Below are 21,897 nucleotides of genomic sequence, written 5' to 3'. Positions count from 1 at the left end.
GCCCCAGTTCTGCAACAGGGTTTAGGGAACTCGACTTGTTTGACTCTCCAGTTTTCTAAAGTCCGTAAAGCGACCATGGGACCTCCTGCTCTGAGGGGTTATTAAAAGAATTGTAAGCAGCAAGGAGGGATAATTTGGCCCACGTTGGGTCCCCAGAAATAGCGATAATTGTTAGATGCTCCTGTCACAAACTCTGCACCAGGCATGAAAATGGCTGGTGGCCCCTCCGACTCTGTGCGTGATGTGTGTCTGTCTTACTTTTGTGGCAGACTCTCAGGGCCCAAGCTGGAGCTAAATCACCAGAGTTCTTCTTGTGCAAAGATTCAGAGCTTAATCACAGCAGAACCCTGCATAGTAGTAGAACCAGATAATGAAGCTGTCAGGACTGCTGGGATCCATCGTCCATCCCCCCTGGGCTGTAGAGTGAAACAACCAGGAATGCAGCCAGGAGGGAGGGGAGCAGCCAGGAAGGGTGTATGGAGGAGACGTGATGTTTGACCTCTGCAGCCAACAGTGAGTCCTCTGCTCAGAGCTGTAAGCATTTGTGGACAGCTCATCTGATAAAGAATTCTTATTATGTAAAACCCACAAAGAGAAAATAATGTTGTTGTTTTGAGATGCTGCACATTCTGGCAGACACTCTATATTCTGAGTGGGACCATTCCATCTGGTTTTGCCTATAGCAATTCTTTATAAAAAGTCAGGGAGTAACTTTAAATCTTAAACAAATAATACTTACTCTTAAAAAATTAAAGTCAAACTAGAACCACTGCTGTTCTTTTTATATGTAGGAAAAATAAATAGGCACTATACTATTGGTAAATGCATAGACTGTTAGAGTAAATTCTTAATAAATACGGAAGGGTTTACTCACAGAGCTATCTTCAAGATAATCTCTTTTTCTGATTTGGATAAATGTTCATGAATAGAATTGCTAAGAGACTCACTGCTTGTTTGTACAGAATGTGACTTCATCACCACTTCTTGTCCTGATTCCATTCTTGTGATTCCTCATGACACCAGGAAACTTGGCATGCTAAGGTGTCCAACACTGGGATGTATATTTAGGAAACTGGATCACTAAATAATAAAAAAGAATTATACTAACAAAGTCCAGATTGTATCACATACTAAATGGCCTGTGTAATGAGGACAAGCTAACTGTTTGTGGGATGAAAGGGTTTCGGCATGTAACCTTTTGCGATTTCATAACATTTGAGCAGCTAGCCAGGATGTGGGCTCTGTTTTGTTGCTGTGGAGGACAATTCTAATTATGTGTAGGTATTTATTTGACTCATCAGTTTTACTGTTAAAGCCAAGCCATTCTCTTAGACTTATGGGAATATATGCCACCAGGCAATAGATTAGTAACTATAGAAAAGCCACAGGAAAAGTTCACTTCAAATCTCAGATCAAAACTGCGGTCTTTGGGATTTTGCAATCTACTAGCTTCGTGGTGCTTCTTTTTTTGGACACATGGTCTTGATGATGACACCAACCAGCAATAGACACTCGAGGTGATTAAAATGACCCAGGTTGTTCTACTATGTTCACAGTGCAACCCTTACCTAGCGAGGAAGAGGCTGAGTCAGTGTGTACCCTTCTTAATGGACAAGCCCATCTCTGGTGACACACATGGCAAGCAGACACAGCAGAGGAGGGAATGGCCCCTGCCCTTTCTCAGAAAGATTAGAAAAACAGAGTGGATTGAAGCCTGGACCACAGTACTTGGGAGGGCTCTTTCTGGAGAACCACAGCCAAAAGGAATTCTCTTTCCTGATGAATTCCTCTGGCCCTTTGTACTGGCATTCTTGGGGCATGTCAGTTATTCCTGCAGCCAGCTAACCACCCCTGGTTGGTGGCCTCATCCCATCCCACCCTTACTTAAAACATGTGTTGTTGGAAACAGGGCAGCAGAGAGAACTTTTGACTGTAGACGCTGGAGACCAAATTGTCTGCCTAGTCTTAACTTTAGTAGGCTGTTCAAGTTCACCAGACTGATTCTGGCTTTATGCGGCCCCCAAAGGTTTTTGAATAATAAAGACTTGGACACTGGAAAATACATTCAAACCACGAGCCAAGAATGAGCCAGAGTGGGAAGTAGTTCAAGAGGATAGCCAGTGGGAAAGCATGGATCCTGAAGGCCCTTTCTGCTTGTGGACAGCTGCATTACACATGTGCTGTTTGGGGCAAGTTTTTCAAGAAGCCAGATCTCTTGGTGGTAAGGGGCATTGTCGCTCTGCTTCCTGAACTGAAAGCTCTGATGCCCAGCATTGTAAAGATTGGTCCCCCGTGCTCTTCTTCCACCTCCCTCAGCCCCCATGAGAACAAAGTCCCTAGTCTCTGGAAAGTAATGCTAAGTAAACACACACTACAAAGGCTGGTAACAGGGGGACATCTCTCTCAGATATTTGAGTGTGTGTGAGAGAGAGAGGCTACGTTCGCCTGCAGGGCCTCTTTGAGGTAGGCATCTATATGTTTGGCCAGATGTTGTCCCAGGGGAAGTCAGAGAAGGAAAGATAAAACAGAGTTCTTATTAAAAATAAGTCTCCTGAGGGAGAAAACAACAAGCCAGAGAAAGTGTGTCAAGTGGAAAGGGAGGCAGGCTGTGCCGTCTGATATTGATTAATGCTGACAGTCAGCAGTGAGAAGTTCACACTGCCAGGAAGTACCCCCATTTTTTGGAATGTGTGCCTGCTGCATCTGTGTGGGATCGGATCTTTGTGCATCCCACATGCAAAGATGCCCGGTGGCAACCCAGTGCTAGCACACAGAGGTGGACAGGAAGGACAGATGCCTGTGACAGTCAGGACACGTGTCTTCTAGTCTTGTTTCACCTCACTGGGCCTCATGTCCCCATCAGTAGCACAGTGACCCTTCACTTTACTTTATTACCCTCACACTCGCAGATTCCATTGTTCATCATAATCTCTCCAACCAAATCTTCAAAGGGTCTTCTTGTAGAGGGTAAGAAATCACCCTGGAGAAGTGTGAAGAGCTTATACGCAACAAGCCCCCAAACCCAAGGGAATGGCCCCCCCACCCCCAGCCTCAGTAGCATCTAATCTTTCTGCAGGAGATTGGCCCAATATCTATGTGTCTGTTTTTCTCCTATCTGACAGTGTCCACCAAAACCATGTGTTCTTTCTCAACATGGAATATGACATGTTTGCAGATCTACTTAGATTTTTTTTCTCCTGGTTTTAATAGCACTTTCATATCCTCTGAATATAAGAGGCTTTGTTTTATATTGATTAATTTTTACTTATTTATTTGTGTGTGTGTGTATGTGTTTCCTCGTGCACACATGTGCATGTGCACAAGTTGAAGTCAGGGGACAATTTGTGGGAGTCACAGTTGGGTCTCCTACCATGAGATCAAAGCCAGGTCCGCCTGCAGGTGCCTTCACCTGCTGAGCCATCTCAATAACCCAACTTTATCTTAAACCTCCAGATTTTAGAAACTTTGAGCTGGAGTTTGTATATGTATATGTCCATGCATTTGTCCATCTTTTAGTTAAGGGCAAAACATTGAAAGTTTTTGTCTTTTCCTTCTTGGCAGAGGTCATGAGGACAGCAATATTTTACTGGATGGTGAGGCTGGATTCCGGTGGGAATGGAAAAGAAAGCTTCCATTGCAGGGTAGCGATCTCACACCGAGACAGTGGCAGCGAAAATGGAGAGGATGATCAGGTCAGAGGTCATGGTGTAGTACAGAGATGGTGGCTTGTAGAGGCTGACTCAAGTCAGAATCCCGGCTGTGCTGTGTGTAAGATGGTGCTTAAGCTGTCACCACTGAGCCTCCTTGTAGCTTGTTCTGTGGGCTCCAGATGTTACCCGTAAAGGACTCGGCACAGGACTTGGTACTCTGTCTGAAGCCACTGAACCTCAGGAAGCTAGGTGATCATGACAGTGATGAAAATATCCTCTAGGAGGATCTGTGGGGACTCATAAATTGAAGAATAAGTAGACGAGGCACATGCGCAGTGTTTTTGAGTTTAACCACCTGAGCAGTTTGGACAGTGGTGTGTAGGTTGAGTGAAGTTGGAGATGTATTTTGCAGATGTAGTCATTGGGGCAGCAATGGGCATGAGGCAGCACAGAAAATAAATACATGGCTATTAAAGAAGTGAGGTGGGGACCGGAGGAAATGGCTCGGTGGAGAAGAGTAGTTGCTCTGCAAGAAGAGGACCAGAGTTGAATCTTTAGCACCCATGTAAAAAAGCTAGGCATGGTGGTGTACCTGAAAACCCAGCATGTTGTGGGCAGAGACAGGGAAAGCCTCAGAGCTTATAGCCAGCCAGCCTGACTGAACAGTGAGGTTTACTGAGAGACCCTGTCTCTAGGCAACACCATTTCCCACCTAGACAAAAAAAAACTGATTTTATTGTAGGTGTGTTTGATGCATGAGTGTGAGTTTACAGCTTCATCAAAAGACTGTCAGCAAATCGGCAGCTTACGGTCACGATCAGCTTCTGAACAAAAACTTCTGTTCCTCCAATTGTGGTCCTTAGATGAAGTATCATCTAGGCCTTGCTAAATGTGACTCCTAGCTCAGACTTACTGGATTGGAATCTGCATTTTGAAACTGTGATCTTGAAGCCCTTTCAGGTTTGAGAAGTTGATCTCCTGGATGTTAGACATTCACTCTCCCCAGCCCCTCCTCAGTCTCCCAAGTCAGAAAGCCTGCGGTAATGAGCCCTTCAGGTAAGTCTCATGCCCCTCAAAGCTCGAGGAGCCTGCTGGGAGACAGGAAAGATAGACTGGGCTCCCGCCTACCTCTTGCCTGTGGCACAGAACACTGGTCCGAGTGTTAAGCTTCAGCCGTTGTCAAGACTGTGTGTCCTCACTTTGCAGTAGACACAGCTATAGAACTGTCCGCTGAAGAAAGGCACTGCATACAGTGGCAAAGCAAAGGAGAGGTTTCGACTATAGTCTGGTCCTCACGACTCGCCCAGCAAGAGTTACGAGTGCAGGTCTAGATCGGCACTGTATGGGCTGTCACTCCTGTGGGGCTCCAGGCAAAGCGCAGGGAAGCAGGGTAGGCTAGTGGGGACTGTCTGGATACATGACCCTCTGTGTGATGTGAATTCCACATTAAGACACCCACAGTCTTGTCCTCTGCATTTCTAATCAGTCAGATGGAAAAGTTCCTCTCCGTGAGTCAGTTTCTGGAGTCTCTTGCAGCACGGATGCTGATTTTTTTTTTTTTTTCATTTAAACTAGGTTGTTCTCAAAGAGTTGAACTGTAGGCAATAAAAAGTTACCTCTTTTCATTAAAATTATTTATGAAAACTTTATTTTCGGCTTTTGGAGGCAGGATCCTGCCTCGGGATGCAGCGGGGTTGCATTTTGTATAGTGGGGCATCTGTCGTGACCAGCCAGCTAGGCTTGGCATTCCGGTCAAGGAGCTGACCACCCGCCTACTGCAAGATGATGCTACACAGCTCTAAGTACCCGCACTGTGCCGTCAATAGGCTTCTGGTGGCCAAGGAGCAGAGGCCTCAAAGGAGCATCCGCAACGCTCAGGCAGCCACACTTTTGTGGACTGCATCCCGCCCTTCCACGGCAAGGTGGCCATGGCACCCATGCCGGAACGGAGGTGGCACTCACCCTGATGGACTCATGGTGCAAATTCCCAGCTGTTATCAAGCTAATGAGCGTGTGAAGGGTACCCCACAAACCAGGTGGCGTGAAGGTGGCCTCCGGGATCACCAAGGGCTTCAGTGACGCTGCACTCAGCATGGTAGACAATGCCAAGTCCACGAAGGACTGCATAGCACCTACGATCCATGTGTACGAGCACCATGAGACCAGGTGGCGACGCGGAGACCCATGCCATGCAGCACAGCTGCTCTGCCCTTAGCAGCCTTGTGCTCTTGGGTTGGGTGTGAGGCTGGCTTTTCCTGCCTGCCCTGCAGCGACTACTGTGAAGACTGGCCAGAGGATCTTGGCTTCACTCCTGGACAGCCGCTCCTGGATGACCTTCGGAACGACTGGCTAAACCCTGGGATCAACAAAGCAGTTCTGCACGAGTGCTAGGCAAGGGCCACTCCACTACAGAGAAGAGGAAAACCTGTTAAATTTAGGGGACTAGCGGGTTAGCCGGATGGGAAGCTGCTGGTCTGTGCTGTGTGCCTTTGGAAGGGGGTCCAGTCAGCAGCACTCAGGGCAGGGCTGTGGAGCGGTATGGGCCGCCTAGGCTCTGGTTCTTGGTCCTGTGCTGCCCATCAAAGCTCTTTTGGAAAACACTGCTCATCAAAGCATCCTTACCTAGCTCCGAAACCTGAATGGGGAGCGACACCTGCCTTACAGCTATGGCTAGCAAATAGTTCTGGTGGACTCCATCTCTGGGAGCAGAACCCAGCCAGGGCCTCCCCACTAAGGTGCCTCCCAGCCTCTGGTGGACATTTTAACCTCTTACAGCATCTACCCATCTGTCCTGGTTAAGTTTTTGTTGCTCTGATAAAGCACCAAAACTACTTTAGGGAGGAAATGGTTTATTTCACCCTATAACTCTCAGATCAAAGGGCAGGGACCGAAGCAGAGGCCATGGAGGAGCTGCCTACTGGCTTGTTCTCCTCCATGGCTCGCTCAGCCTGCTTTCACACATGGCTCAGGACCACCTGCCTGGGGTGGCACTGCTCACAAGTGTGCTCGTCCATAATCTAATGGCACCAGTTCCTCAAGTGATGTTCCCTCTTCCCAGGTGACTACACTAGTTTATGTCAACTTGACAAAAACGAACCAGCAATGTGTTAGGGTCCTCCAAACTGATAGAATGGGGGAGGGGAGATTGTGTGTGTGTGTGTGTGTGTGTGTGTGTGTGTGTGTGTGTGTGTGTACAGCAGGATTTATTAGTCACAGGTTATGGTCTAATGATGGATAGTCCAAGAATCTAGTCCACAAGTCTGGATGTCTCTGCTGGTCTTAAGTATTTGCTGAAATTACAAAGTAGGCTCTAATGCCATGGAAAGAGTGAACTGGCCGGTGAGAGCAAGGGTAAACAAGCAACAAGCCAAAGCTTCCTCCTTTCATGTTCTTTATATAGGCTGCCACCACAAGGTGTGGCCTAGAGCCAAGGTGGGTTTTTCCAGCTCGAATGATACAATGAGAAGCATCCCTCCTAGGTGTACCCAGCAGTTTGGGGTAAGTTCTAGGTGTAATCAAGCTGACAACTGAGAATAGTCATCACCATCAGACAGTTGACCCTTTGTCAACTTGACATGCAAACACGGCACTGTTAAGCCATAACCTTTCCTCTCTTGTTTATTTCCACGTTGATTTTGGTCCGTGTTTTAGCATAACAACAGAAGCACTAAAAAGTGTACTTGTAGTACACACTATTAATGTAAAGTTTTCTTAAACATTCCAAAACTTTAGATAGGATTTGTAAGATTTCACCATAAGGCAATGATGAAAAGATAGGCCTGTCTCACCTGCTCTAAATGTGCGGTAGACACTACACATGTGTTGAAATGGGGCCTATTATAGGATTTTTTTTTTATCAGTTTAAAAAATTTCAGTGAATTTTCCATGTAATTGTTTTGGGTTTTTTGGGAGGGGTTGAGGTATGGGGTGGGGGGCGTTGTCTTGTTTTAACTGGTCTTGGCTGGTCTGGAACTTGATGTGTAGACCAGGCTAGCCCTGAACTAAAGGATCCACCTACCCTTGCTTCCTAGGTGCTGTGGTTAAAGGAATTTTTCACCTCTAGAATTGCCTTTAAGAATTAAGGATACTAAGCCAGGCAGGCATGGTAGTGCTTGTCTTTGATCTCAGCACTCTAAAGGCATATGCAGGCAGATGTTAGATCAGGCCAGCGCGGCTCCAGGAAATCCAGGGCTGTATAGAGAAGCCCTTCCTCAAAAAACCACAAAAAACAAAAACAACAGGATACTGACCAGGCATCCTAGAGCTCAGGTTGAGACAGTAGAATTGCCAGAAGAGGAGGCCAGCCTGGGCTACATTGTGAGTTCCAAGATGTGAGGCTAGAATGAGCACCTGTCAAAAAAAAAACCAAGAAACAAACAAACAAAAAACAACCCCAGGAAATAATACTAAAGGATACTAATATAGTAAAACAGACAGTCGCCTCATTAAAAACAAAGTGGTTCACTGCTTAGGGAAAGCTGAGCCCTGGCTTAGGCGGGTGTGGCTGTCTCCGTAATCCGAGTGTGCCCAGTGCCCAGGACATAGTAAGCAGCTTCGAAGTTCTGGGAAGGTCTTCAGTGAACCAGCAAAATGGCTCAGCAGAAAAAGGCACCTTTCAAGCCTGGCAGCCTGAATTTGTACCTGGAACCCTCAGGCTAGGAATGTACGTGCTGTCCTCTGACCTCCCTGTGTGCACATTTAAAAATAAATGTTATTTTTAAAGCCTTTGCAAAAATGTTTATTTTCATAAACATTTTTCCACTTTTTTTTCTGTAGTGTTATTCAGAATTCTGTTTAATATAATGTCGGAAACAAGAAGATGGGGTTGTTTTAAGTGTCTTTGTATAATAGAGATGTTTATTAAAATTCTAGCTATAAGGCCAGCTATGTGGCTCAGCAGGAAAAGGCAGTTATTACCAAGCCTGATGACCTGTGTGCAATCCCCAGGGCCCCCCTACATATGCACAGAGTGGCACGTGTGTCCGTGCGCATACAGATAAGTAAATAAAATGTAATCTTTAAGTGGTTGATTATCCTTCATCAGAGAGGCGTCCTCCCAGAGCGGATGCAGAGGCCCACACCCAAATATTAGGTGGAGCTTGAGGAACTGTGGGAGGAGAGGAAGGATTGTAGAAGCCAGAGAGGTCAAGGACACTGAAAATACCAGCCCACAGAATCAACTCAGCGGTGCTCACAGAGAGTGAAGCAGCGATTGTGGACAGGTCTGCTCTGGGCCCTCTGCATACATACTGTGGTTGTTTAGCTTGGGGTGTCTGTGGGGCTCCCAGCAGTGGGAGTGGGTATATCTTCGACTCTTTTGCCTGCTCTTGGGACCTTTTTCCTCCCACTGCGTTGCCTCGTCCAGCGTTGGCACGAGGGTCTGTGCCTAGTCTTATTGCATCTTTGTTGTGCCATGTTTGACTGAAATCCCTATGAGGCCTGCTCTTTTCTGAAGGGAAATGGAAGAGCAGTGAATCTGGAAGGGAGGTCGGGGAGAGCAAACCAGAAAGAGTGGAGAGGGGAGAGGCTGTGCTGAGCAAGTATTGTATAAGAGGAGAATAATTGAATATCCTAGCGAAATGTGATTTGAAGTTGTATGTTATTTTAAAATCATAACTATGACAACATGATATAATATTAGATGGGCTTTATTGCTGTGGTGAGTTTGTTTAATTTCAAAATATTTTCATGGTATAGGAAGGCATAAAACTCTTCTTGCTTATGGGGTTTAAATCCAAACTCATTGTCCTGGTTAGGGTTGATTATCAACTTGACCTGGAGTCGTCCGGGAGACAGGCTTCCAGGACCAGCTTGTGTACAGTCACGTAGCCTCCAGGCAAGCCTGTGAGAGACTATGCTGATCAAGTTCATTGAAATGGGAAGACCCACCCTCAGAGCAGATGGTGATGGCCTGGGCAGGGGCCCTGGAGTGTGTAAAGAGGAGGAAAAGAGCCGTTCCTGTATGAACCTGCGTTGCTCTCTGCTGCCTGACTGAGGACCAGCTGCCTCAGTGACTCTCTCGCCATGGCGGAATGTAGTCCTAAACTGAGAGCCAAACGAAACCTTCTCTTCCTTAGCCCGCTTTTTGTCAGGGTGTCCTCTTGCAGCATCAAGAAAAATAAGATCTATTTTAGCAAAGGTACTGTCTGAGATGGTGTTTTTGTTCGCTAGTGTTAACTTCTGACTTCTCTTACAGGTATTCAGGAAGGAGCACAGTGTACCAAATGTAAAAATAACTGGGCGCTGAAGTTTTCCATCATTTTATTATACATTTTGTGTGCTTTGCTGACCATCACAGTAGCCATTTTAGGATATAAAGGTAAGCACTGTTATTGTTGTTTTTTTTTTTCCTTCCAAATAGCAAGGGGGGTTGAAATCTAAACACAGAAAAATCATCTTTGGAAGCATAAAGAACAGCTGACTGTAATCTGTAGACAATTAGTTTTAGGGCCATGGGTGCCTCCAGGGACCCGGAAGTCTTTGGATGCTACCATCCTTCGTGCAGGGCTCGCACATGCAGCCTGCGTGCACCCTCCCGTAGACTTTATCTCATTTCCCAATGGTTTATAGTACCTAAGCCAAGGTAAACGCTGTGTGGACAGTTGCTGTACTATATTATTTAGAAAATAATGACAAAAACAAGTTATGTGTGTTCAATACACATACATTTTTTTCCCAGATATTTTCCTTGAGAGGACCTGGAGCCTGGGAAGGACAATTGAATTGTATTTATGATGTTCTAGTATAAGATTGACTAACCTCATGAGCTCCATCTTTGTGTTCGAGAGCTTAGCCGTGGCATTGATTCACCTGATACTCGTGTCAGCCCTTTATGAGTTAGAACGATCTTCCTCCTCTTTGTTGTTTCCCCACCTTTTCCCAGTCATTCCCTCTTTCTCTTCTTTTCATCTCTGACTCTAAGAGATTCTGTGAAAAACCTGCAGTTATCAGCCAGGAAAATGCTCCTGGCAGAGGAGACTCAGCAGCACACAGGCTCTGCAGAGACATGATTCCCCACCCAGGGATCGACTACTTGGTCCTCTTTTCTTTTCCTCTACGTATGTGTCTCCGTCAGGACACTGCCCCATAAAAATTAAACTCACAGTGGCAGCAGCTCCTCCATTTGCTTAATAAAATGTTAGGCTGATTGCGTTTGATTAAGATAAAGGAGATTTTCCCTCTGAGTCCTCCAGACTTCCAGACTTGCTAAACTTGTCACACACACGCGCACACGTACATACACCCTGCTCTACCGTTTCCTCTTAGACACCACAGGTAGGTGTCATGATTCAGAAGCACAAACTATGTAAGCCCTTGTGCAGAAATCAAATATGGGAGCCTTCCCTATCACAGTTACATAAAACAGACACGGTGCCTGGCTGTAGCAGAGGCAACCTCATCTCCCCACCATTCTCTCGTCGATAATCACCCTGGCTGCTGTCAGACCTCAGACCTAACAGATTAACCAAGTGGAATTACTGCACCTTGCCCCTTAACTCATGGTGCCAGTTGAGGAAGAAAAAGTCTGAGAGTGAATTCCCTCCTACTGTAATTCCTCGCATCCCCTCCAGGTAGCTTCTGGAGAATACAGTGCATCTGAATTTAAAATGACTTAGAAAACAGATGCTCCAAACTCATCATGATCCTACCTATTTTAATATGATTATGAATGCCCAGTGTCTGTCACTGTACCAGTCATTGTGTTAGCCCTGCCCTATTTAGTGCCACAGTCCAGATGATTGTGTGATTTTTGTAAAGAAATGATGATCATGCCACTTTTCTTTTTCTTTTTTTTTTGTTTTTACTTTCTTTTTTTAAATTTTTTTTTAATCAGTTACATTTTATTTACTCTGTATCCCAGCCGTGTCACCATCCCTCATTCCCTCCCAGTCCCTCCCTCCCTCCCTCATCTCCACCGTGCCCCTTTCCAAGTCCACTGATGGGGGGACCTCCTCCCCATTCATCTGATCCTGTTTTATCAGGTATTTTCAGGACTGGCTGCAAAGCCCTCCTCTGTGGCCTAACAGGACTGCTCCTCCCTTCCGGGGTGGGGAGACCAAAGAGCCAGTCATTGAGTTCCTGTTAGAAATAGTCCCTGTTCCCCTCACTTTGGGAAACCAATTGGTTACTGAGCTACCACAGGCTACATCTGAATGGAGGTTCTAGGTTATATCCATACATGGTCCTTGGTTGAATGTCAGTCTCAGAAAAGACCCTGTGCCCAGATATATTTGGTCCTTGTGGAGCTCCTATCCTTTCCCCATCAGACTAACTCCCCTTCTTTCTTATGATTCCCTGTACTCTGCCAAAGGTTTGGTCATGAGTCTTTGCTTTGAAAACACTACTAGTTAGAGTCTTTCAGATGCGCTCAGTAGACTCCTGTCATACGTTCAATGCACATCCCATCTGTCTTTCTAAATGAGGATTTATCATCTTACCCCATGTCCGCTCAATTGATTATCTTTTTTAGGTGTATAGATTTCATTATGTTTTTTTTTTTTTTTTTTTCAATGCAGTTTATTCAGGAACATTGAACAATCCTCCTCGGACCCCGGGGAAAGCCAGCCCACAGCTTAAATAGCCTCTGGGTAGCCAACCCAGGCGTGCCACGGGGGCAATGCAGATAGGTCCACAGACATGGAAGCAAGCCAGATCCTCGGCCTTAGCCAAATGTGGAGTTGTTCGTGACAGAGAGCACTCACCATCGGGAAGGTGGAAGGCGGAAACCAGCTCCATCTTTAAGGCATAGCATTCCGCAGCTCTCTACAGTTCCCCCTTTTTGTTTTAGACACATCAGGCAAGAGTAGAGGTCTGATCTCTGATATTAGAAATAAATTGGGACTTTGTACAGATGTTCATTTAGGTGTCATCCACCCAAAGAGCATCAGACCCGTCCGATACCTTTTTCTCAGAGGCGGGACCTGGGGCATCAACCCGCTTTTCAAGGTAGTTGGGATGAGCAAAGATGTTGATCTAGAGTCAAGCTACAGCATCTCTCTTTCCTTGATTGCTCACTGTATTTATACTTACTAAGCAATGCACAGGCTCTGCAGAGACATGATTCCCCCACCCAGAGATCTACTGATGGGTGCTCTTTTCTTTTTCTCTACATATGTGTTTCCATTTACCTGAAGAAAATTAAATGTATCATAAAGAGTGCTTTGATTGATGAGTTGGGGTGAAGAGAATTTAGAAAATTGCCTGGTCATTTTATTCATTTGTGACGAATGTATTTAATCTGTAGAGACCTAATTTTTTTCATGAAGGAGCAAAACAGAGACTGCGGTTAAGAAAGGCTAATGAATCATGATGAGGGCTAGAGTTCTGACCTCTTCTTTCCTGGACCATGATTTTTCCTACTGCAATGAAAGATGGTTGAAAACAGTCATTCAGTAAGGGGTATCAGGGCTCAGTACAGAGGAACAGCATGGGAATTAAAATTTAGTGCTGGAAGAGAGAGCAGAGGGGCATAGTGGATACATTTTGTTAACTTTACCTCTGAAAGCCCAGACTGTGGCTGTCTTCTCAGCCCGCCTCCCTACACACTGGCACAGCTCTAGCAAGTCCACATGCTGGACACTGGCCTGTGGTCCCTGCACTGTGTTGTCCCTCAAGGGCCTCTCCTTAGCTGTCATGTTTCTGAATCGTGTCTCACCGGAAGCTCCTGCGTGGAGCCTCCTACTTGTTCTCAGTGTTCTTCACTGTAGCCCCTGATAAACCATGCATTTACAGCTAGATACGTCTGGCTTGTTTGGCTTAACACCCAAACTATAGGAGTCTATGAAAACTGTCTTTGACTTAGGAAATCTCCCACTAGTAGATTGGGACTAGTTTCTATGACTATAAAGAACACGTGCCCAGGCTTCTCCCAGACACCTAACCTGGAGATCAACTTAGCCTGCCCTGAGGTATAATCTTACCAGGGTGAAGGGAGAAGAGATCTGGGGAGTAGGTCATAGCTTGCTACTCTTTTCCCTTCCTCAGTGCCTCCACTCCTCGGGCTTCCGCTGATGAAAAGAAGGTAATGCCGTGTGTACTTCTGGTCCCCAAACCCAGCCTTCGTGAGCTCAAAGCTGACATTTTCCAGATATACTTTCTCTGTATGGGATGTGATTCCTCTTTCTTGCTGATAAGACTCTGGTGACCCCAATGTTGCAGGAGGCAGAGAGATAAGCCCCAGTCCTCCTTTCGCCACACACACACACACACACACACACACACACACACACACTTTGGATGGCTAGAAAAGCCCTTCTCCATTAAATGAAAGAAGAAAAATATACAGTGAAAATAGTCCCAGAAGGTATCTTTCTGAGGATGATGAAAGGAAACAAAACTTCTTAGTCGGGGCTGGCAAAGGCTGTGTCTGCACTATATTCCTCAAAATTGTTCTTTGCTTCTCCTTTTATGTTACTTCCGTAGCTATGTGTTAGAATCTAACGAAGTTTCATGTAGGGAATATGCTGAGCAAGCTGGAGGATCACTTAGTCACTCAGACGCAGTCTGTACAGTGGCTGTGACCGCGAGACACGCTGCTCAGGTTGTGGAAACGTTTTTGGACAGTTGCAATTTGATACATTCTCCATGCTAGACTCTTCTTTTTATTAGTCAGTGAGTCTACATGAAGCTCTTCTTGTTCCTCCCAGAACATCCCCTAACCATGAAAATCCCACCCAGCAGGCCCTTCTTAATATGCGTAGAGTGAGGAAGGGCACAATCGGAATCAGCAAGTCTTGGCCTTTGTCTGACACCTGGCTGCTAAATTGCCAGCATAGGGAGGACAACAGCGGATACCGGGACACATCAAAGCCCTTTAGAACTTGGAGTGACGGGGCTGGAGAGATGGCTCAGCAGTTAAGAGCACTGTCTGCTCTTCTAGGGGTCATGAGTTAAGTTCCCTGTGACCACATGGTGGCTCACAACCATCTGTAATGTGAACTGATTCCCTCTTTTGGCATGCAGGTATAAATGCAGGTAGAACACTCGTATACATAAAATAAATATATTTTTTTAAAAAAGCTGTTTAAAAAAAAGAGAGAGAACTTGGAGTGACGCCCTCCAGACTGTTTCTCAGTAATGAATCCTGAGATAGTGTTCATGGCAGAAATGTCTTTGATGTCTTTGATGCATTCCAAGGTTGTGTAACTGCTGATAGCAGAATTCCTAGGAACTGGTGAGAGAGAGCCTTTCCCTGTGTCTTTGTCAGTATGGCACAAGCATTTTAAGCAGCAGGTGGGAGCTCTATCTCTGGACTTGTTCCCTGCCCACAGGGAGGCGCCATGACCTGTCTTTTTATTATGGCAGATACATAATAAATATCTGTTGATGGTAACTTTAAAGAAAATAGAATGAAGCCATGACTATGTCCCCCTTTAAGGATTTTCCTTAATTAGAGAAAATCAGATTGAAGAAAAGAAATAGTAAAGAAAAATCTATGTGGGGTTGAAGAAGACGTGGATTTTAGAGTTTCAACTTCTAGCCTAAAACTCACTTTTCTCCTCTGTAAAATAGGAGTAATAGGAACTAACTGCAATGCTGGTACAGTATGCAGAGCACAAACTAGGGATTTTTCTTATTATTTCCTAGCATAGAACAAAGAGGCTGTTGTTATTGTCACTCAGAGATTCAGTTGGTGTGTTCCAGACTCAGGTGAGAGACAATGCTTAATGCCAGGGGGTGGACCTGAAGAAATGAGTGGAGCCAAGCATGGTGGCACACACCTGTAATCCCAGCACCCTGGGAGGCAGAGGCAGGCAGATCTCTGTGAGTTTGAGACCAGCCTGGTCTACAAAGAGAGTACAGGACAGCCAAGGATACACAGGGAAACTCTGTGTCCAAAAAAAGGTAGGAAGGAAGGAAGGAAGGAAGGAAGGAAGGAAGGAAGGAAGGAAGGAAGGAAGGAAGGAAAAGAAAAGGAAGAAGGAAGGAGAAGGAAAGAGAGAAAGAGGAAAGAAATGAGTGGAAACAAAACAGGTGAGGAGGAGGTTAGTGTCCGGCCGAGGGATGGAGCCGAGGTGTAACGGTGCTCCCATTCAGTTGTTCTTAGGGAACTGTGCTTGGATGCCTGAAGAGGGGCGGGTCTTCAGGGGTACTTACTGAAACCCTACTGATGAAATTTTTTTTCTGATGAAAAGAATTCTACACCAGAAAACAGTTCCAAATTGAAGGTCCTCACGGATAGCTGGAATGCTGGTGCCCGCTCTGCACTGCCTCTTTGTTTTTGTTGAGGAGAATGGTTTAGGAACAGGTCTGTATAGGCTTGGAATTGCCTGTGAGACAGGAAGCTCGGCCATTATGCTTCTGGTTGAAGATCTGTGCTATAAATTAGGGGAAAACTGAGGAGGATGCTGTGTGCTAGTGCAGTGTTAGTTCTGGATTCCTGTCAGCTCAGGTTTTTTAGACACTTGCACACTGCCAGCGTCGCAGCCCTCCAGTTTACAGCTTTCTACCAGGGTGCTATTTTTAAACACAGACACACACGCATGGGGCTGGTTCATTAACACTTGTGGGCAAGACACATCATTTCCTTTCCTCGTGGAAAGCAAAACTAGCAGTTGCTCTGTTATTCTTCTTTTTTAAAAGTGAGAGCATTATTCCTTTCATTCTATGAACACTGGAATTATCTGTCCACAACAGTTATGTGTTTTCATAAACTAAAATGGAAGAAAAATGAGGGAGGGTGGAAAACAACCAACTGTCAACATATTTCAGATTTCTTTGGCTTCCAGGAAGGAGCCAGGACTTGAGATGCTGTGTGTGGTTTGAGGACAGAATGAGACATATGTTTTCATCTCAGAGTCAAAACTGAGTCTAAGCTTGTAAACAGTTTTTTTAATTTAGCCTTGGTAAATGCATAAAATATATTTAGTTCTACAAAATTCCCAGGGATCAGGAGCATGTGTGCCTATCACACAGCCCCGGGGTCCAAGTTAGAACTGGATCTCTGTGTCCACATAGTAAATTTTTGTTTTTAATTATAGATATATAGATATATATATATACATATATATATATGTATATGGGTGGGTGGATTATGTGCACGTGTGTGCAGTACCCATGGAGACCAGAAGAGGGTGTCAGATTCCCCGGAGCTGAAGTTAGAAGCAGCTGTGAGCCACTTACCATAGGTGCTGAGCTCTGAATCCTGGTCCTCTGCAGGAGCAGGGCTCAGGCCTAACAATTGAGCCAGCTCTCCAGCTCCTGTGTGGCAATTTTAGAAATAATAGTAATAATAATTCAACAAAACGTCATACTGAGCCGATGCTGAGGCATCCCTGGCTGGTTGGTTTATAGATCGGCCTCTATAACCTATAGCTCGTCTAGGTTTCCTAGACCTCAGCAAACTCTCACTTTTTTAAATAAATGTCATAATAACTATATATTACACACCACACAATGAGCTAAGAGCCGGAGAAGTGGCTGCAGATGCTCTTCAGTTTACCAGTTTGTCACCTTATAGAGTGTAAGGCAATATGTACCCAATAAAAACACCCTTTGAATTTTGTTTGTTCCCCGGCTAGTGTTGCATATTATGCTCCTCCATGACTTAAATCAGTTAAAAACAAAAACAAACACAGTGAAGAAGAGCACATGGAAAAGCTCAAAAGAGAAAGAGTGTTGAGGGCAGTGTATTTTAAACACTTGATGGAAAGCAGTGTAGGCTTCTCCAGGGGTCAGTTCCAAGATCCAAGGAGCCAGTTCGGTTTTGGGGTCACATATGGGGTGCTTCTTGAGAGGAGTCAGGAGAATATCCCCATACAGTGATGCATGGATAGAACATATTTTAGGTAGCAAGACCTGGGCCATTGAGCTCACAAGTAGTATACAAAACATACCTGCTTCTAAAGCAGCCTCTCTCTCTGCGTCTCTCTCTCTCTGTGTGTGTCTCTGTGTGTGTCTCTCTCTCTCTGTGTATGTCTCTGTCTCTCTTTTTCTCGCTCATTGTCTGTGTGTGTGTGTGTGTGTGTGTGTGTGTGTGTATGTGTGTGTCTTTCTCCTCTCCTCCCTCTCTTGAGACAGGGTTTCTCTGTGTAGCTCTGGCTGTCCTGGAATTTACTCTGATAAAAAAGGCACTCATAACCTGAGTATGTTGACTTATGCCCATAGTTCCAGCGACTCAGAAGGCTGAGGCAGAAGTATTAACTACACTTTTTACTTAGGATTTATCGGACATAGTTCCATCATAAGTTAAATACCTCTGAAGAATCTCCTAGTAAACAAGCCATGACCCAGCACGGTGTGTAGGTCCTGGAATAAGGAGAAGACTACTGTCTTAGGGAATTCTCCAAGGTGCGGCTTAGTTGATGACCAGTCCAGGCAACAGAGTGAGCCATCATCTCTAAAACAAACTTACATCTTACACACACACACGTATAGCAGCCAGACCTCTTGATGCCAAGCTGATGGGGGATGAGGTGTGTGGGTGTCGTGGAAGTCACTTCTAGAGAAATAGTCTGTTAGTCATTTAGAAAGAAATATGAATCCTGAGCATAAAGAACGACTGTCTCCTGAGAACTGAGAAGTGACGCCTCATTCAACTGCATCACTTCCCTGCTGTGGAATCAAGCAAATGTTACAACAGACAAACAAACAAACCCGCTAAATCATTGAATCATCCTCTAGACATCTCCTTGGGAATTAACAAGCTATAGAGTATTGTCGTTAATGAAAATAGATTTTAGGCCTCGGGGTAGAACTTAGTAGCAAATGTGATTGGCGGGCTGGGCTTTCCGTCTCAGCCATCTTTGTGTGTACATCTGAGCCCAGTATTCTTTTATTCATTCATCCGTTTGTTTACTCGCTTATTCATCTACTGAAAACATGTTGTCAATATGTAGCCCTGGCTGCCCTGGAATTTGCTGTGTACGCCAGGCTGGCCTCCAGCTCACAGAGCTCTGCCTGCCTCTGCCTCCCGAGTGCTCGGGTTAGAGGATTGAGCCCCCACACCCAGTGGGCTGGTTCTGCCAGTGGAGTTCACACCTGCAGAGACAGTCGGGAGGCTGGAAAGTTATAGAATTTGATGAGTAATTACAGACCTGTGTGTCTCCACGTGTCAAATGGACGGAGGGGTTACACAGGGGGTTTGATACAGAACAGAGGGCTCTAGCACATCAAAATTAGTCCAAACACGTTAAAGCTCCTAAGATACTAAGGGATCAAAAGAACAGTTACAGATAAATGATTCTTTTTACCAGGTAGGTTGTATCGCTGGGCTTTTGACCAGTTATTTTTCTGAAGAACAGCTTCCTCCATATTGGATCCCACCTTGGTATTTCAAATCTGCTTTCTTCTATAATGAAGTTAACGCATATTGAAACCAAAAACCAGACACAAACAGATAAGCCGACTGATGCATTATTTTCCCAAATCTTAGTTGTAGAGAAAATGGACAATGTCACAGGTGGCATGGAGACGTCTCGCCAGACTTACAACGACAAGCTCACTGCAGTGGAGAGTGACCTGAAAAAATTAGGTAAGCTGCGTCAGGAGTGAGCCACTGAGCGGAGGGAGCTCCCCTGCAGCAGCCTCTGTTCTGACAGTTTTTCAGAACGGTCATGCACTTGGAGCTGTTGCATTCTGTGTCTTTCCTGGCCATTTAATTTAAATGCTCCCCCCTTAAAACCTGCACCCCACTCGTGACTGAACGGGACCAGTAAGTAGCCTCTATCAAAGGCACTTTGGTCAACCACTCAGTAGATTCTGACTTGAACTATTTTTAAATTGCATGGACACGTGGCTGGGAGTTCATTCCGTGTGTAGAACAGGTAGTCCTCACACTCAGATCCTCCTGCCTCTGCCTCCGGAAAGCTGGGGTTCCTCTCTACCCAGCAGAGTTCACTTTAAAGCTTCCAGCCTGTTTAACTTGTTGGTGTTTGTTTTCACTTACTTAAAAAGTGAATTTTGGTTCAAATGATATATTAAGATTTATGAACATGATTCCGCTTTTGAAAATTGCCAGAAATTTCTAGCATTCAAATTATTAAATACCCACTGAGTGAACGAATTTTGCATTGCAAAATCTTTTAAGATGAACTTTGTGACAGTTTTAATCCTTAGTATAGTTCATCATTTTTATTGACAGTAAAAAAAATGAATTCTGATAAATTTGTAAAGTTAATTTCTTAAAAGTACACCCTGCCTGGTATCCTAGCATCTGGGAAATCCCCCTCTGTCTTAAAAAAAACAAAAAACAAAAAAAAAAATGTCCACCCAAGTTTGTAAGTCCTCTGCTGAACGCCTCGGCTGACTCTGCAGAGCCCATCTTAAATAGATATAGATTCATAGTACACGCCTATGCTGCGTGGACCGCAAACTTTACATCTAAAACACAGTACTACCAGTGAAGTATATGGGATCTTTTCTTAAATTACATTTATTTGTTTGTTTGTTTTTATTTATTCACTGGGGAGGTATATACAAGCCACAGCATGTGTATAGAGGTCAGAGGACAAATGGCTTATCAGAGTATGTTCTCTTCTTGCACTGTGTAGGTTCAGGAATTGAACTCAGGTTGTCAGGTCTGGCAGTAAATGTCTTTATTCACTGAGCCCATATTTACTCTCTGGCCCATATCTGGGTCTCTGGCCTGAACATCTCTATATATCCAGTCTAAGTAATAAACATCTCTTATTCCAGGGGACCAAACTGGGAAGAAGGCTATAAGCACCAACTCAGAACTTTCTACCTTCAGATCAGATATACTGGATCTCCGTCAACAACTTCAGGAAATCACAGAAAAAACCAGCAGGAACAAAGATACGCTGGAGAAGTTACAGGCCAGTGGGGATTCACTGGTGGACAGGCAGAGTCAACTGAAAGAAACTCTGCAGAACAATTCTTTCCTCATCACCGCTGTCAACAAAACCCTGCAGGCATATAACGGCTATGTCACAAATCTGCAACAAGATACCAGTGCGCTCCAGGGCAATCTGCAGAGCCAAATGCACTCCCAGAACGTGGTTATCATGAGCCTCAACAACCTGAACCTCACCCAGCTTCAGCAGAGGAATCTTATCACAAATCTGCAGAGGTCTGTGGATGACACGAGCCAGGCTATCCAGCGAATTAAGAATGACTTCCAAAATCTGCAGCAGGTTTTCCTTCAAGCCAAGAAGGACACCGATTGGCTAAAGGATAAAATACAGAACTTGCAGACATTAGCTGCCAACAACTCTGCTCTGGCCAAAGCCAACAATGACACGCTGGAGGATATGAGTAGCCAGCTCAGCTCATTCACAGGTCAGATGGACAACATCACCACTGTCTCACAGGCCAATGAGCAGAGCCTGAAAGACCTCCAGGACTTACACAAGGATGCAGAAAACAGGACAGCAGTCAAGTTTAGCCAACTAGAGGAACGCTTCCAGGTCTTTGAGACAGATATTGTGAACATCATTAGCAACATCAGCTACACAGCACATCACCTGAGGACGCTGACCAGCAACCTGAATGAAGTCAGGACCGCTTGCACAGACACGCTAACCAGACACACTGATGACCTGACTTCCTTGAATAACACACTCGTCAACATCCGTTTGGATTCTGTTTCCCTCAGGCTGCAGCAAGACATGATGAGAGCAAGGTTAGACACTGAAGTGGCCAATTTATCAGTGATTATGGAAGAGATGAAGCTGGTTGACTCTAAGCATGGTCAGCTCATCAAGAATTTTACAATTCTACAAGGTAATCATAAAGTCTGTATTTGGATTTGTATTGATTATCTATTGCTATAAAACAAATCATTCTAAAATATGCCAATTTAAAGCAAATATGTGTTATATAATAGGTTTTATGGTTTGGGAATTCAGAAGCAGTTTCATAGATGGGTCCTTACTGGCGTGTGTGTGTGTGTGTGTGTGTGTGTGTGTGTGTGTGTGGTGTATCTGTCTGTCTGTCTATGTCTGTGTGTGTATCTGTCTGTGTCTGTGTGTGTGGTTGCAGATAGGATGTTAGCTGAGGCTACAGTTATCTGAAGGCTTGATGGGTGTAGGACATCCATTTCCAACATGACTTACTCACTTGGCCATTACCAAGTGAGCTTCCGTAGTATTGTTACAACAGGGCAGCTGGCAGCCTCCAAAGTAGGGGATCCAAAGAAGAGAGAACAGTGGAAACCACTTTGTAACTTCACCTCAAAGGTGACACTCTCAGCAGTAGTGGTCATCTGGATTATAGATTCTATAAAATCCTCAAGCAGGAGGACTTTAAGTTCAAGGTCAATCTGGGCTGTATAGCAAGACCCTTTGTC

The 21,897-nt window shown here is 45.0% G+C and overlaps 1 protein-coding gene and 1 pseudogene across 1 annotated transcript in view; both read left to right on the top strand.

Moving 5' to 3' along the window:
- The window catches only part of Colec12 (collectin subfamily member 12), a 160,795-nt gene that overhangs the window by 124,327 nt on the left and 14,571 nt on the right, over positions 1-21,897 (top strand). Inside the window, exons 3-5 of the mRNA XM_021659651.2 lie at positions 9,847-9,969; positions 19,024-19,122; positions 20,286-21,332. Of these exons, the coding sequence (XP_021515326.1) occupies positions 9,847-9,969; positions 19,024-19,122; positions 20,286-21,332 (1,269 nt within the window). The remainder of the gene's footprint in view (positions 1-9,846; positions 9,970-19,023; positions 19,123-20,285; positions 21,333-21,897) is intronic.
- Positions 5,415-5,865, top strand: LOC110562772 (ER membrane protein complex subunit 8-like; annotated as a pseudogene).

The sequence above is a fragment of the Meriones unguiculatus genome, chromosome 2, assembly GCF_030254825.1.
Source record: "Meriones unguiculatus strain TT.TT164.6M chromosome 2, Bangor_MerUng_6.1, whole genome shotgun sequence".
In the NCBI taxonomy this organism is placed as follows: Eukaryota; Metazoa; Chordata; class Mammalia; order Rodentia; family Muridae; genus Meriones; species Meriones unguiculatus.
The sequence above is the reverse complement of the archived record's forward strand: the minus strand, read 5'-3'. Positions and strand labels throughout refer to the sequence as shown.